This window comes from Pecten maximus, chromosome 11, assembly GCF_902652985.1.
Source record: "Pecten maximus chromosome 11, xPecMax1.1, whole genome shotgun sequence".
Lineage (NCBI taxonomy): Eukaryota > Metazoa > Mollusca > Bivalvia > Pectinida > Pectinidae > Pecten > Pecten maximus.
This window is the reverse complement of record NC_047025.1, coordinates 38,546,617-38,560,498: the sequence shown is the minus strand read 5'-3', so window position 1 is coordinate 38,560,498 and position 13,882 is coordinate 38,546,617. Positions and strand designations below refer to the sequence as shown.

At 36.8% G+C, this 13,882-nt stretch overlaps 1 protein-coding gene across 1 annotated transcript; it reads right to left on the bottom strand.

Annotated features, from left to right (window-relative positions):
- Nucleotides 1-1,170: 1,170 nt before the first annotated feature.
- LOC117337599 (ER membrane protein complex subunit 4-like) lies at nucleotides 1,171-7,470 on the bottom strand. The gene is made up of 5 exons (XM_033898647.1): nucleotides 7,343-7,470; nucleotides 6,221-6,347; nucleotides 5,493-5,646; nucleotides 2,813-2,970; nucleotides 1,171-2,405 (listed from the first exon to the last, which is right to left on the bottom strand). The coding sequence occupies exons 1-5, from the start codon at nucleotides 7,399-7,401 to the stop codon at nucleotides 2,370-2,372; spliced, it is 534 nt and encodes a 177-aa protein (XP_033754538.1). The 5' UTR covers nucleotides 7,402-7,470; the 3' UTR covers nucleotides 1,171-2,369.
- Between the last annotated feature and the right edge of the window lie 6,412 nt (nucleotides 7,471-13,882).

Genomic DNA, 13,882 nt, shown 5'->3' with positions numbered 1-13,882 from the left:
CTCCCCAGAGGTGTAGGGCTAGTGATAAAGTGTCGGGACACCACTCCCCAGAGGTGGAGGGCTAGTGATAAAGTGTTGGGACACCACTCCCCAGAGGTGTAGGGCTTTTAGTGATAAAGTGTTGGGACACCACTCCCCAGAGGTGAAGGGCTAGTGATAAAGTGTCGGGACACAACTCCCTAGAGGTGAAGGGCTAGTGATAAAGTGTCGGGACACCACTCCCCAGAGGTGGAGGGTCAGTGATAAAGTGTTGGGACACCACTCCCCAGAGGTGTAGGGCTAGTGATAACGTGTTGGGACACCACTCCCCAGAGGTGTAGGGCTAGTGATAAAGTGTCGGGACACCACTCCCCAGAGGTGGAGGGTTAGTGATAACGTGTTGGGACACCACTCCCCAGAGGTGTAGGGCTAGTGATAACGTGTTGGGACACCACTCCCCAGAGGTGTAGGGCTAGTGATAAAGTGTCGGGACACCACTCCCCAGAGGTGGAGGGTCAGTGATAAAGTGTTGGGACACCACTCCCCAGAGGTGTAGGGCTAGTGATAACGTGTTGGGACACCACTCCCCAGAGGTGTAGGGCTAGTGATAAAGTGTCGGGACACCACTCCCCAGAAGTGGAGGGTCAGTGATAAAGTGTTGGGACACCACTCCCCAGAGGTGTAGGGCTAGTGATAAAGTGTTGGGACACCACTCCCCAGAGGTGTAGGGCTAGTGATAAAGTGTCGGGACACCACTCCCCAGAGGTGAAGGGCTAGTGATAAAGTGTCGGGACACCACTCCCCAGAGGTGTAGGGCTAGTGATAAAGTGTTGGGACACCACTCCCCAGAGGTGTAGGGCTAGTGATAAAGTGTCGGGACACCACTCCCCAGAGGTGGAGGGTTAGTGATAACGTGTCGGGACACCACTCCCCAGAGGTGGAGGGCTAGTGATAAAGTGTCCGGACACCACTCGGCCCCTATCTGCTCTGCAATTCATTTACAAAATGACCTTGACCTTCAATCTTGGCTGCAGTTTTATTTTTACTTTCAATTTTTGTGATATTGAATAATATTCATGACATCGCTACAAGACAATGAAAATTAAACACCACAACCAGATATTGTTAGATGTCACAAAAACTTTCTACTGAACAAAAATTGAAAAAAAGAAAGAAAACAAAACAATGACAGGATGTGCAGATAAAGTTTATTAATAAACATATCTACACTGACAAATGTACTTACACATATATTTATATAGATCCAAACTTAGATGTAACACACCTCATTTTCCTGTCAACAAAGCAATGTTACAGTTCAATTCTGATATTACCAGGTGAGAAATTAACAAAAAACTTCAAAGACAAAAATCTAGCAATACTTTGTTTCTGCTGTAGTTGATATTGAAATAATGCTAGATTTTAAAAATAAATCTTGTTTATTGTAACTAATGCTCCATAACATTCATTCCCTCGATACAAATACCAAACCACATTGTCCATATATGTGTATTATAACACACATCTACAGAGGGGAGGTGTTTCAAGCGTGAGACAATGCTAATGACCAAGGCCTTGGAATGATTTAATTTCTTTCTCTGTTTGCTGTATATCACGCATCAATAAATACATGACATTGTATACTACTTTTATTTAACATCACCAATATTTCCGAGACTATGATGGGAATGCCAATGTGGTGGTACTTATTTTCCACAGCAAGTGAGATAAACAGTTTAACCTGTAACACAGAATTTCATCAAACTCTATTTAAATATTGCACAAGTAAGTTTTCCATATCAGCTCATCATTGTATCAAATAACACTTGTGTTACCAATATGGTTTTCAACTATAGAGCAATTTGATTCACAAGTTTTTTAATAAAATAATTTGATATCGGAGAACAATTACCACAAAATGTAACTGCTTTGTGTACATTATACCTGGTTTATTGCATACAATTTAGACATTACCAACATGATTAGACAAAGTTTTACAATGCGATAATAAAACATGTGATATTTGTCAGCCCATTCTTGGAATATTAAAGTGTAACAAAGATATTGTTCATATTTACACTCAAAATGCATTCACAATGAAGACTGATATAAAATTTAAAGTATTCAACTGAAGGTTTTAATTTAATAAATCTGTAAACTGCCATTATATAAATGACAAAGATAAACATTTTATAAACATTATTGTGTAAGATTTTCTGGAATAGTCATATAAATTAAAAACAAAAATATTCAGGTGAGAGAAGATACTGAGATCCAGATATTTTCCTAAGACTTGACGGCTGTCTGACAGTCGTAACTCATGTCTGTGGGTGTCGGTCTTAGTAGCTGAATCACATACAGGTGACTATGGTACAACACATCCACACAGATTATAACACAATGCCACCACCTGACCATTCCATCCTCTGGAAAATAAAGTATAGTTACACAGCATTTCTATTAATTTTCCACAATCTTTGGGTGAAACATTTCTGTTAACCCTCAAGCTAAGTGACATTTCTATTAATTTTCCAGCAATGTCCATTAACATAAAACAATTGTTGATTAAATATGTTGGAAAGTGAATGATACATCAAATAATATTGTTTAATAAAGAGTTAATATATTCCTTTATTATTCAATGAAGTATCTTCTATATTTCACTTAAAATTAAAAATGTTTCCAAACTGACTTTTTAAAGGAGACAGACTGATATGATTTTATAATCTATTCTTCTTTTTGGATTCTTTATGTACATAGAAATTCTGTTACATCATGTATTTAAAGCAAACAAATATCTTCCCAATGGAAATTAAAAATATGGGTTCTTTACCTGTTGAGGTTCCACGAATGCTAGCCAATCAGAAGAATGCGTAGGTAACAGACCCATCACCTGACATTTGTATACAGCCAATCCCAGACAGACGACATTACCAATCAGATAAACAAATTTCTGTAGGACTGTCTTAGACCCTTCTATTACATTAAATGCTGAAACAAAGAAAGAAAACATTTTCAAATATATATTTTTCATTAATAAAAAAAATATGCTGTAAACAGAAAAACCAACTGATAGAAAATCTATTGTCTTCAACTGTTTAATCAAGTATCAAGCAAACATTTTCTATAACAAGACATGACTGTATAAAAACATCTTCAATTTTTTTTTTAAATATTAAAAAACACAACCAATTGTATTTGTGTTTTGTAATATGATTATGTTACTGGAGGGAACCTATTGGTATTCACTAACGCTGACACAGGAAGGGAAACAACTCTACTAGCCGGCAGTTTGACACACCAAGGAGAGATACATTTAAAGGTACATATAGACTGTGGTGCTTTCCTTTACTTCCACAATATCATGACATTAACCTGTGTAGGTGGTGCTTTACTTCCACAATATCATGACATTAACCTGTGAAGGTGGTGCTTTACTTCCACAATATCATGACATTAACCTGTGTAGGTGGTGCTTTACTTCCACAATATCATGACATTAACCTGTGTAGGTGGTGCTTTACTTCCAAAAATATCATGACATTAACCTGTGTAGGTGGTGCTTTACTTCCACAATATCATGACATTAACCTGTATAGGTGGTGCTTTACTTCCACAATATCATGACATTAACCTGTATAGGTGGTGCTTTACTTCCACAATATCATGACATTAACCTGTGTATAGGTGGTGCTTTACTTCCACAATATCATGACATTAACCTGTATAGGTGGTGCTTTACTTCCACAATATCATGACATTAACCTGTGTAGAGTGGTGACACTTACTGGTCTGGATTGACATTAACCTGTGTAGGGCGGTGACACTTACTGGTCTGGATTGACATTAACCTGTGTAGGGCAGTGACACTTACTGGTCTGGATTGACATTAACCTGTGTAGAGTGGTGACACTTACTGGTCTGGATTGACATTAACCTGTGTAGGGCGGTGACACTTACTGGTCTGGATTGACATTAACCTGTGTAGGGCAGTGACACTTACTGGTCTGGATTGACATTAACCTGTGTAGGTGGTGCTTTACTTCCACAATATCATGACATTAACCTGTGTAGGTGGTGCTTTACTTCCACAATATCATGACATTAACCTGTGTAGGTGGTGCTTTCCTTTACTTCCACAATATCATGACATTAACCTGTGTAGGTGGTGCTTTACTTCCACAATATCATGACATTAACCTGTGTAGGTGGTGCTTTACTTCCACAATATCATGACATTAACCTGTGTAGGTGGTGCTTTACTTCCACAATATCATGACATTAACCTGTGTAGGTGGTGCTTTACTTCCAACAATATCATGACATTAACCTGTGTAGGTGGTGCTTTACTTCCACAATATCATGACATTAACCTGTGTAGGTGGTGCTTTACTTCCACAATATCATGACATTAACCTGTGTAGGTGGTGACACTTACTGGTCTGGATTGACATTAACCAGTGTAGAGTGGTGACACTTACTGGTCTGGATTGACATTAACCAGTGTAGAGTGGTGACACTTCCTGGTCTGGATTGACATTAACCTGTGTAGAGTGGTGACACTTACTGGTCTGGATTGACATTAACCTGTGTACAGCGGTGACACTTACTGGTCTGGATTGACATTAACCTGTGTAGAGTGGTGACACTTACTGGTCTGGATTGACATTAACCTGTGTATAGCGGTGACACTTACTGGTCTGGATTGACATTAACCTGTGTAGGGCAGTGACACTTACTGGTCTGGATTGACATTAACCTGTGTAGAGTGGTGACACTTACTGGTCTGGATTGACATTAACCTGTGTAGAGTGGTGACACTTACTGGTCTGGATTGACATTAACCTATGTAGGGCGGTGACACTTACTGGTCTGGATTGACATTAACCTGTGTATAGCGGTGACACTTACTGGTCTGGATTGACATTAACCTGTGTAGGGCGGTGACACTTACTGGTCTGGATTGACATTAACCTGTGTAGAGTGGTGACACTTACTGGTCTGGATTGACATTAACCTGTGTAGGGCGGTGACACTTACTGGTCTGGATTGACATTAACCTGTGTATAGCGGTGACACTTACTGGTCTAGATTGACATTAACCTGTGTAGGGCGGTGACACTTACTGGTCTGGATTGACATTAACCTGTGTAGGGCGGTGACACTTACTGGTCTGGATTGACATTAACCTGTGTAGGGCGGTGACACTTACTGGTCTGGATTGACATTAACCTGTGTAGAGTGGTGACACTTACTGGTCTGGATTGACATTAACCTGTGTAGGGCGGTGACACTTACTGGTCTGGATTGACATTAACCTGTGTAGAGTGATGACACTTACTGGTCTGGATTGACATTAACCTGTGTAGGGCGGTGACACTTACTGGTCTGGATTGACATTAACCTGTGTAGGGCGGTGACACTTACTGGTCTGGATTGACATTAACCTGTGTAGGGCAGTGACACTTACTGGTCTGGATTGACATTAACCTGTGTAGAGTGGTGACACTTACTGGTCTGGATTGCGATGAGTGCCTGGATTGGTTTGAAAAACATCATGCCCACCATCATTATAGGAAAAATAGAAATGGTGTTTCCAGCCATCCACATGATGAAAAAATTCATTGGGATCTGCTTCAGTGGTCCCAACGCTATTTCCCACGACCGCTACAAAATTATCAATACAAAAAAAAACATCAGTTTATTCATACAAAATTTACCAGTAACATTGACAATATATGCTGTAAACTATTGTTTATATATCTTTAAATGTGTGAAAATGATCTAAAATAAGTAATGGTTTTGATATAATATGGTTGTACATGCAATGTCTATAAGGAATTTGTGTACCATGATTTATCTCAAAACTTCCTCTTCAAGATTTAAACCTTTACTTTTAGCTGATGAATCTGACAACGTACAACACAGAAATTAAAGCCAAAAATGATAAATCTTCAAAAAAAGCCTTTTTTTTATTGATATAACTATGCAATGTGTAAAAAAAATTGTTTCTTTTACTTTGAATATTACCAGTACTGTATATGTAGAAACGTGATTTTTGCAAGTTGAAAATTGGAAGACTAGGTAATCATTATCAGAACAATCGTCATTATCTTTTCAACATGATTGTGAGAATGAAAACGAAAAAGATTTGAGGTAGTAGTATATTAACCTATTTGAAGCATAATACATGTTGCTTCATAAGTTACATTTTGTGAATTATGTACGATATGGTTCTTACTTTGTCAATGAGTTTCTGGTCAGAGTCCTTGCTGCTGTGATCCTGAACACTGATTAGGTTCTCGTTGAACCCCAAGGGTGGTTTTAATTCTGTATTCTGATGTATCATCAACTGGCGGTCCAGTTTCCTAGAATCAAGTTAATTTAATGACATTAATAACAGCCTTTTGGTACAGGATTACCTTATCCTCTACACCAGACTCAAACATAATGTATCATGTAATACAGCTAGTTACATGTACATATATATAGGTATAAGTAGTATATTGCTACGCACAATGACAGTTGATGAAATAATAAGAATTATTGTAATACTCACTGGAATAAGAATGTACAATATTTTTTATTATGAAATGGTAGGTCATGATCACACGATAGGCGTTTGAACTGGACTAGACTGATCATGAATGCCAGTGGCTTGGTAGCTCAGATGGCAGGCAGGCTGTGTCTAGAGCAAAGTTTGGAGGTCCCACGGTCGAGTTCCTCTCCTGTTACATATCATCATCTCAATGTACAGATAGAATTCAAACGCCCGTAGATATTCTTTATTTAGGAAAACAGAACAATATAACATATACAAGTACATCAGTATTCTCCGTGACATTTCATACATTAAGTAAATGTATATAAATCTAATAATTAGTATTAGGTCATATAATTAGCCAAAGTTTCCTCTCGGCCCTGAAACCAGATTGACTGCACTTACACGTACTATATTGTATTTGTGTGCCTCTGGAGTTCTCCTACTGGAGTTATATCGCCTGCTGTGTTAAATAAATGAATAAATAGATGTTGCCCTGACAAATGAACAAATGAATGCCATTTAAAATCTTGTAGAATTCTGGATACGCTGCTATATTTTTCATAATGATTCTAGACAAATAGATGTACAGTGTAAGTGTCCAGAAATGTATCTGTTGACTGGTAGAATGTCAGGTGAGTAAAATCTTCAATGTAAACTCTGAATATGATCTGCTATAAATCTGTCTACTGCACACGCCACATGTACCGGGTCTACTGTACTGAAACATGACGAGAATGTCCACATTAAGTTACGTTACATTATCTTGAAATGCATGCTTACATGATTCCACGGGACTAATTATTGAAATAATTTACTCACCGATAACCAGCAAAATCAATGGTCCATTTATGGAAACCTCTTTTCCTGCTTGATGCCATCTTCACGTTTCTTCAACTGCTAAATTTTTTCTCCAATATAAAAGATTTCCAATTTTGGTTTGGAAATATGAGTTGCCTCCCTTGTGTCAGATTCCCGTTACCCTTTCTCACTAGCCTATAATTTTCCATCCATGTGATGTTTTCACATCCTCAAATGGAAATATCAATGTTTAAAATCTTCACTTGATGCAGTGTAGGTAAAATAAAACTTTATATCTTCTATTCCGTTTACCTTACACATTAATAAAAACACCATTGCCTTGAACTACCACCAGAAAGGCGAGGTTTCAAAATGACCCAAAAGCAACTAGGCGTATATAACGATCACTTTCATGTGCTATTAATTAGTAGCTTCCTTAGCCCCACAAAAACAAATAGGCGCTTTAGTCCAAAGATGTACATACGCAAGTATTTAGTGCCCTTTTTGTGCCAAAAATGAAAAAAAAAATGGTTTTCGAGGAAAATGCTGCATTTTCATTTACCATAGTTATTTTGTAAGAAAATTTAACATGAACATGCTGATAATAACATGTAAAATATCATTAAACACAGCAAGAAGTTACAATTTTGAATATATTAGGAACAGGAGATAAAAATGTGACGAGCAAAGGGGAAAATATGTTTTGCATTAATTGAAATATTGTAGAGTGAACTGAAATAAAATATTTTTACTTGGTTTCATTTGTACACAGGGACTGACGCTTACATTATTAACCAATTTAAGTCAACTGCTGAATCAATTTTCGGACAAGAACATTACATGGTATATTTATGTTGATTTACACATTAAACCACCAAATCTGGAATCCATGGCCTCCTCCTCTTAGAATCTGATTGGTCATGTCATTGTTGGTCTACATCGTGGTTTAATTGCCCAAATCGACAATGCTTAATACATGGAAGGTGACGGTTTGTAGTGAAATCTACATGTCTTAAACTGTTGATTTCTGGATGCAAAGGCTTACTGGTTTCAAAATGCATGTAGTATCCGAAATAGCATAGGATACTGGCTACATGGGAGCATATCCCCTATGGTTCTCAGTCCAGTAGGATACTGGCAATAATAATACCTTATTGGATTGATGATATCGGTGCTGTCATGCTTGATCCAAGCATTGTTCTTTACACTTGTCATATGCCTCGAGTGGATCTGACATCGTACCATGTCCGGTGAGTGCCGATCTCGTAGTCACCGCCATCACTGAGATGCTCACTGATGTAGCCACCTATCGGTGATGCTTGTGTATGGGTCATGGGATTCCACAGAGACAGTTGTTACTAACGAGTATCTCGATGACATCAATGACAGTTGGAGGCAATGTGTGTTTTGAAAGAATTGTGTGTGATATGATTCCTCTACCCAACTGGATTTAGTTATGGAACTATCAAGGTTAGCATGTAGGTCGTCATGTTGATTCTACCCAGGTATTAGATAAGACAGCATCTCTGCTGTCAAACCACGTGGTTCCAAATCTGGCAAAACATCCGTAAACCCTCGATCAACAACGACATTGTCATCTTTCTCTAGCCATGAGGCTATCTATGATGTATCCGTTAGGCAGGGCTATGCTCATCAACTTCAAATAGTTCCACTTCTTCTGGCCACAGTAGGAGATTCTCTGGAGGTTGTGATCAAAACTCTTAAGAGTAAAGATATATGTACCGTCCAGTATGACGGTCACATGCTTTCCAAAAAGGAGAACACTGTGTTGTGCTCCAAAATGTTTGTTCAAGGAACAATGGTACAATAGTTTTTTTTAATGCTTTCACTAGGGAATGAAAAGTTTTGGATATACTGGATACTGACATGTTTACAAATTTGCAGAAAATGTGTTTTTGTCCAGACTGTCCAGGTTTTACAATCTGCTTCATCCGAGAGGAGAAACGCAGAGTAAAGAAGAACTCCTGCATTAATAGCATATCATTTCCTTTGATCTTGAAGGTAGCCGAGCAGTAAACATTTCTCGTTCACCAGTGCGGATTTCAGCGTTAGGGTTAAGATCTTTCCCTATTAGATGATGTGAACAAATACTTTAGGACCAAAGACACCACAGTTTGTGATGAAAGATGAGTTGGGTGTTTTGCGCGCTTGGGCAAAATGTCGAGTTTTTATTGAAACTATTCATTCATAGCGTGCATTTGGCGCTGGAAGAATGTCTATAACATAGATCTTCCATGGATAATAATGGGATGTTCCGCCACGTATCATCATCAACACCAACGTTTTGATCTTCAGTTTGCGGTTTTCGTTTCTGATCATTCTTGAAACACTTATCAATCTCTTGTTCAGCAGTAAAGTTACTGTCTTCTGCTTTTAAAACACCAAACAACCAACTGTGCTGAGGAAGTCTTATGTTTCTATCAGATTTCTTGGGTTTAATGTCTCTCCTAAAGACAACTTCACAATCCGCAACTACACACCTACATGTATCTGTCATTAAAAGAACGGTACTGTATTAGGTATTTAAAGTCTCCGTCAGATGCGATTTTGTAAATAGGATAGAAGCGATTTAATACAATATTTCAAGTGATGGACATAGAAGTTATTTTCTTGAAGGAAATGTGAAAAGTAATATCAAAAGAACAATGAGGATGGGGCATTTGGGGTATATGTTTGCTAGATTTGTTAGTCACTATCGGTCATGTAATATAGGTGTATGGTATTTAACGTCCTAATTATAATTAACTACGGTGGTCATTTAAGAACCGTGGCCTACACATGTCGGTATTACTTGTATGCGTGCTATAGGATGTTATATATAAGGAAAGGCACATCTGTATATTAAGGCTTAGAGTGTTACAGGATGGTGTGTTATGTTCAACAAGTCATCGGGGTGGCATACAGCAAAGCCAAAATCAACACTTTGCACAAATGGTAAAGTTTTGACCTTTGGTAGGGATTAGGGTAAGTGATAAAGCTCTCTATACGCTAAATGCTTTTGAATGGACTGAGTATGGAAGACGAAAGGATGGGTTTTTTTCGCACAAAATGCTCAAAACATAAATATTATCGGCGGTATAATTACTGTTTTAATATTTTTGTATTTAGTTAATGGGTCAAACTTTCCTATTTTGTTAAAAACAGAATATGATAGACTCATAAAATGCTATTTCTTCATAAAGATATTTCCATCGAACGCCAAACTTTAACGTTTTATCATTCCTTACATTCAAGAAATGGATAGCAAAGGAATTTGAGCGGCATCTAAATTTCTTTAAATTTTGTTGTGTCCACTTGTCCTGTTTTGTTACACGAGTGACAGTTACTCTATTGCAGCATAGTTTTTTTTATTAATCTGTGGACCGATACTTCTGTATTGTGAGTCTGGAAAGATCTAAGTATCTCCGCGGAAGTTTTATCACTTTGTCCACGAGTTAGTTTTTCTCTCTCTGTTGGGTATTTTCCAGTTCAATGATAACTTTGGGTACATAATATTCCAATTGCGGTCTCTTCATTGATTTGAACAGAAGGAACATTTCTTTATTCATGAAGGTCAAAGGGCAAAATGGTGTATTAGACTAACGGATTATAGTGTTTTGGATGTAAAAAATCGTATTGAAAGACAGAGTTGGTTAAAGATGATTGTTTCCTGATGATGGTAGTATATGATATGCGCCGTGTCAGTTTGAATAAATGTATTTTTTAGTCGATTGAATGAGATGGGTTTCGGTTTCTCATGTGACGGAGTTACCAGCCTTGTAGTTTCCACAGTATACATACCCCTGTCATATCAAAAATTTAAAAATCAAAATTAACATTTTATAATTATGCAATCGTCCGTGGTTCCTCGTCCTCAATATGTTTGCTGTGTCCAGTATCGCTGCGCTAGAAATGTCCTGGTCACTTCCATTATATTTTGAAGTGGCTCTCAAGTTGGGTAACTGTGGTAGAGCAGTTTCTACTCAACAGCTATTCTGAGATCATTTTTGCGGTGTGACCGTACCTCGGAAGATGTCTTGACTGTTGGTATTTCTGTTTTAGTTTGTTATTTTCCTTCGTTTTGAGTTAGGTGTTAATTCCCTTTACCAGTTATTTCCTGCACTGCTGCCATCTTTTCCTCTTATTTTATATTCTATTGAATTCTTTCCCACTATTCAGCTCTTGTCTGAAATATTTAGTCCCTTACTACCATAAGCTGTTTGATTTTTCACCGTCCTGTTTTTCAGATTGTTCTTGTTTTAACGATTCATCCTCATCTTTAAAACTATTTTCACGGCTCTTGGTTTCTCAGCTTCAGCACTAAAGCTTCCTATTCTGAGTTTTTTCATCCTTCTATTACTAATTGGATAGTAAGTACATTTATTGCCCGGCGACCCATTCTTTCCTACTGCTTGCTTGAGACAGTTTTGTTTGATAACCCTATTCCACACATCAAGACATTACACTTGTCCCTCCGTCGGTCCTCCATTTCGTTATTCATTGCTCACTGTACCTAACTCCTCATCAACTTCCGGTATTATTATTCCTTTAGACATTTTGCGGACATTTCCCCACAGCTCTCCACCTCCTTAAACCTATTTTCAACTTCTGAAAGTCCCTATTTCTGCATTTCCTTGTATTCACGTTAAATTCCTTGTCATTCGGGTCAAGTTCTTCAAACCATACTGAATAAGCCGGGCAATGATATAAAACAAATTCATTAATCAATAACTTTATTCCTCGTATAAATCAATAGCATGCACAAATATAAAAAATATAACACCGAGTATTTGATTATCTGACTCTGTAATTTCCGTAGTTTTGACATTGCTCCGAAATAATATCTTAATTCTATCAAAACTGTATGAACAATATAAACATATAAAAGTATTAAAGATGTTGTGATCAACTCAAAATCAAGAGTTTTTGTATTCGATCACGACCAAATTACCATTCCTCAAATGATACGAAATAGTCCGATGGTCTTTGTATCTTTCAGGTTCATTTTTTTGAGAGACACTTATATGCATTCATAAAAGCTCCAACTACATTAAGTATACATACGAGTATTTCTGCAATGTAATCGTGGTATACAATGTAATGATAGTGTACAGTGTAATGATGATGTGCGGTAGAGTATGTCTACGATGTAATGAAGGTATACCGTGTAATGACTGTGTAGAATGTAATGGTGGTATACAATGTAATGGTGATATACAATGTAATTGTGTTATACAATGTAATGGTGGTATACCATGTAATGATGATATACACTGTAATGATGGTATACAATGCAATGGTGGTATACAATGTAATGTTTGTGTAACATGTAATGTTGGTATACAATGTAATGATGGTATACATTGTAATGATGGTATACATTGTAATGGTGATATACAATGTAATGTTGGTATACAATGTAATGTAGGTATACAATGTAATGGTGGTATACAATGTAATTGTGGTATACAATGTAATGGTGGTATACAATGTAATGGTGGTATACATGTAATGGTGGTATACACTGTAATTGTGGTATACAATGTAATGATAGTATATGGTGGTATACAATGTAATGATAGTATATGGTGGTATACATTGTAATGGTTGTATACAATGTAATGTTGGTATACAATGTAATGATGGTATACAATGTAATGTTGGTATACAATGTAATGCTGGTATACAATGTAATGTTGGTATACAATGTAATGATAGTATATGGTGGTATACATTGTAATGGTTGTATACAATGTAATGTTGGTATACAATGTAATGCTGGTATACAATGTAATGATGGTATACATTGTAATGATAGTATATGGTGGTATACATTGTAATGTTGGTATACATTGTAATGTTGGTATACAATGTAATGATAGTATACAATGTAATGTTGGTATACAATGTAATGTTGGTATACAATGTAATGATAGTATACAATGTAATGATAGTATACAATGTAATGGTGGTATACAATGTAATGTTGGTATACAATGTAATTGTGGTATACAATGTAATGATAGTATATGGTGGTATACAATGTAATGATGGTATATGGTGGTATACAATGTAATGATAGTATATGGTGGTATACAATGTAATGATAGTATATGGTGGTATACATTGTAATTGTGTTATACAATGTAATGTTGGTATACAATGTAATGATGGTATACAATGAAATGTTGGTATTCAATGTAATGATGGTATATAATGTAATGTGGGTATACATTGTAATGTTGGTAGACAATGTAATGATGGTATACAAGGTAACGATAGTATATGGTGGTATACATTGTAATGTTGGTATACATTGTAATGATGGTATACATTGTAATGATGGTATACATTGTAATGGTGATATACAATGTAATGGTGGTAACAATGTAATGGTGTTATACAATGTAATGGTGGTATGCAATGAAATGGTGGTTTGCAATGTAATGGTGGTATACAATGTAATGGTGGTATATAATGTAATGTTGGTATACATTGTAATGCTGGTATACAATGTAATGGTGGTATACAATGTAATGGTTGTATAAAATGTAATGTTGG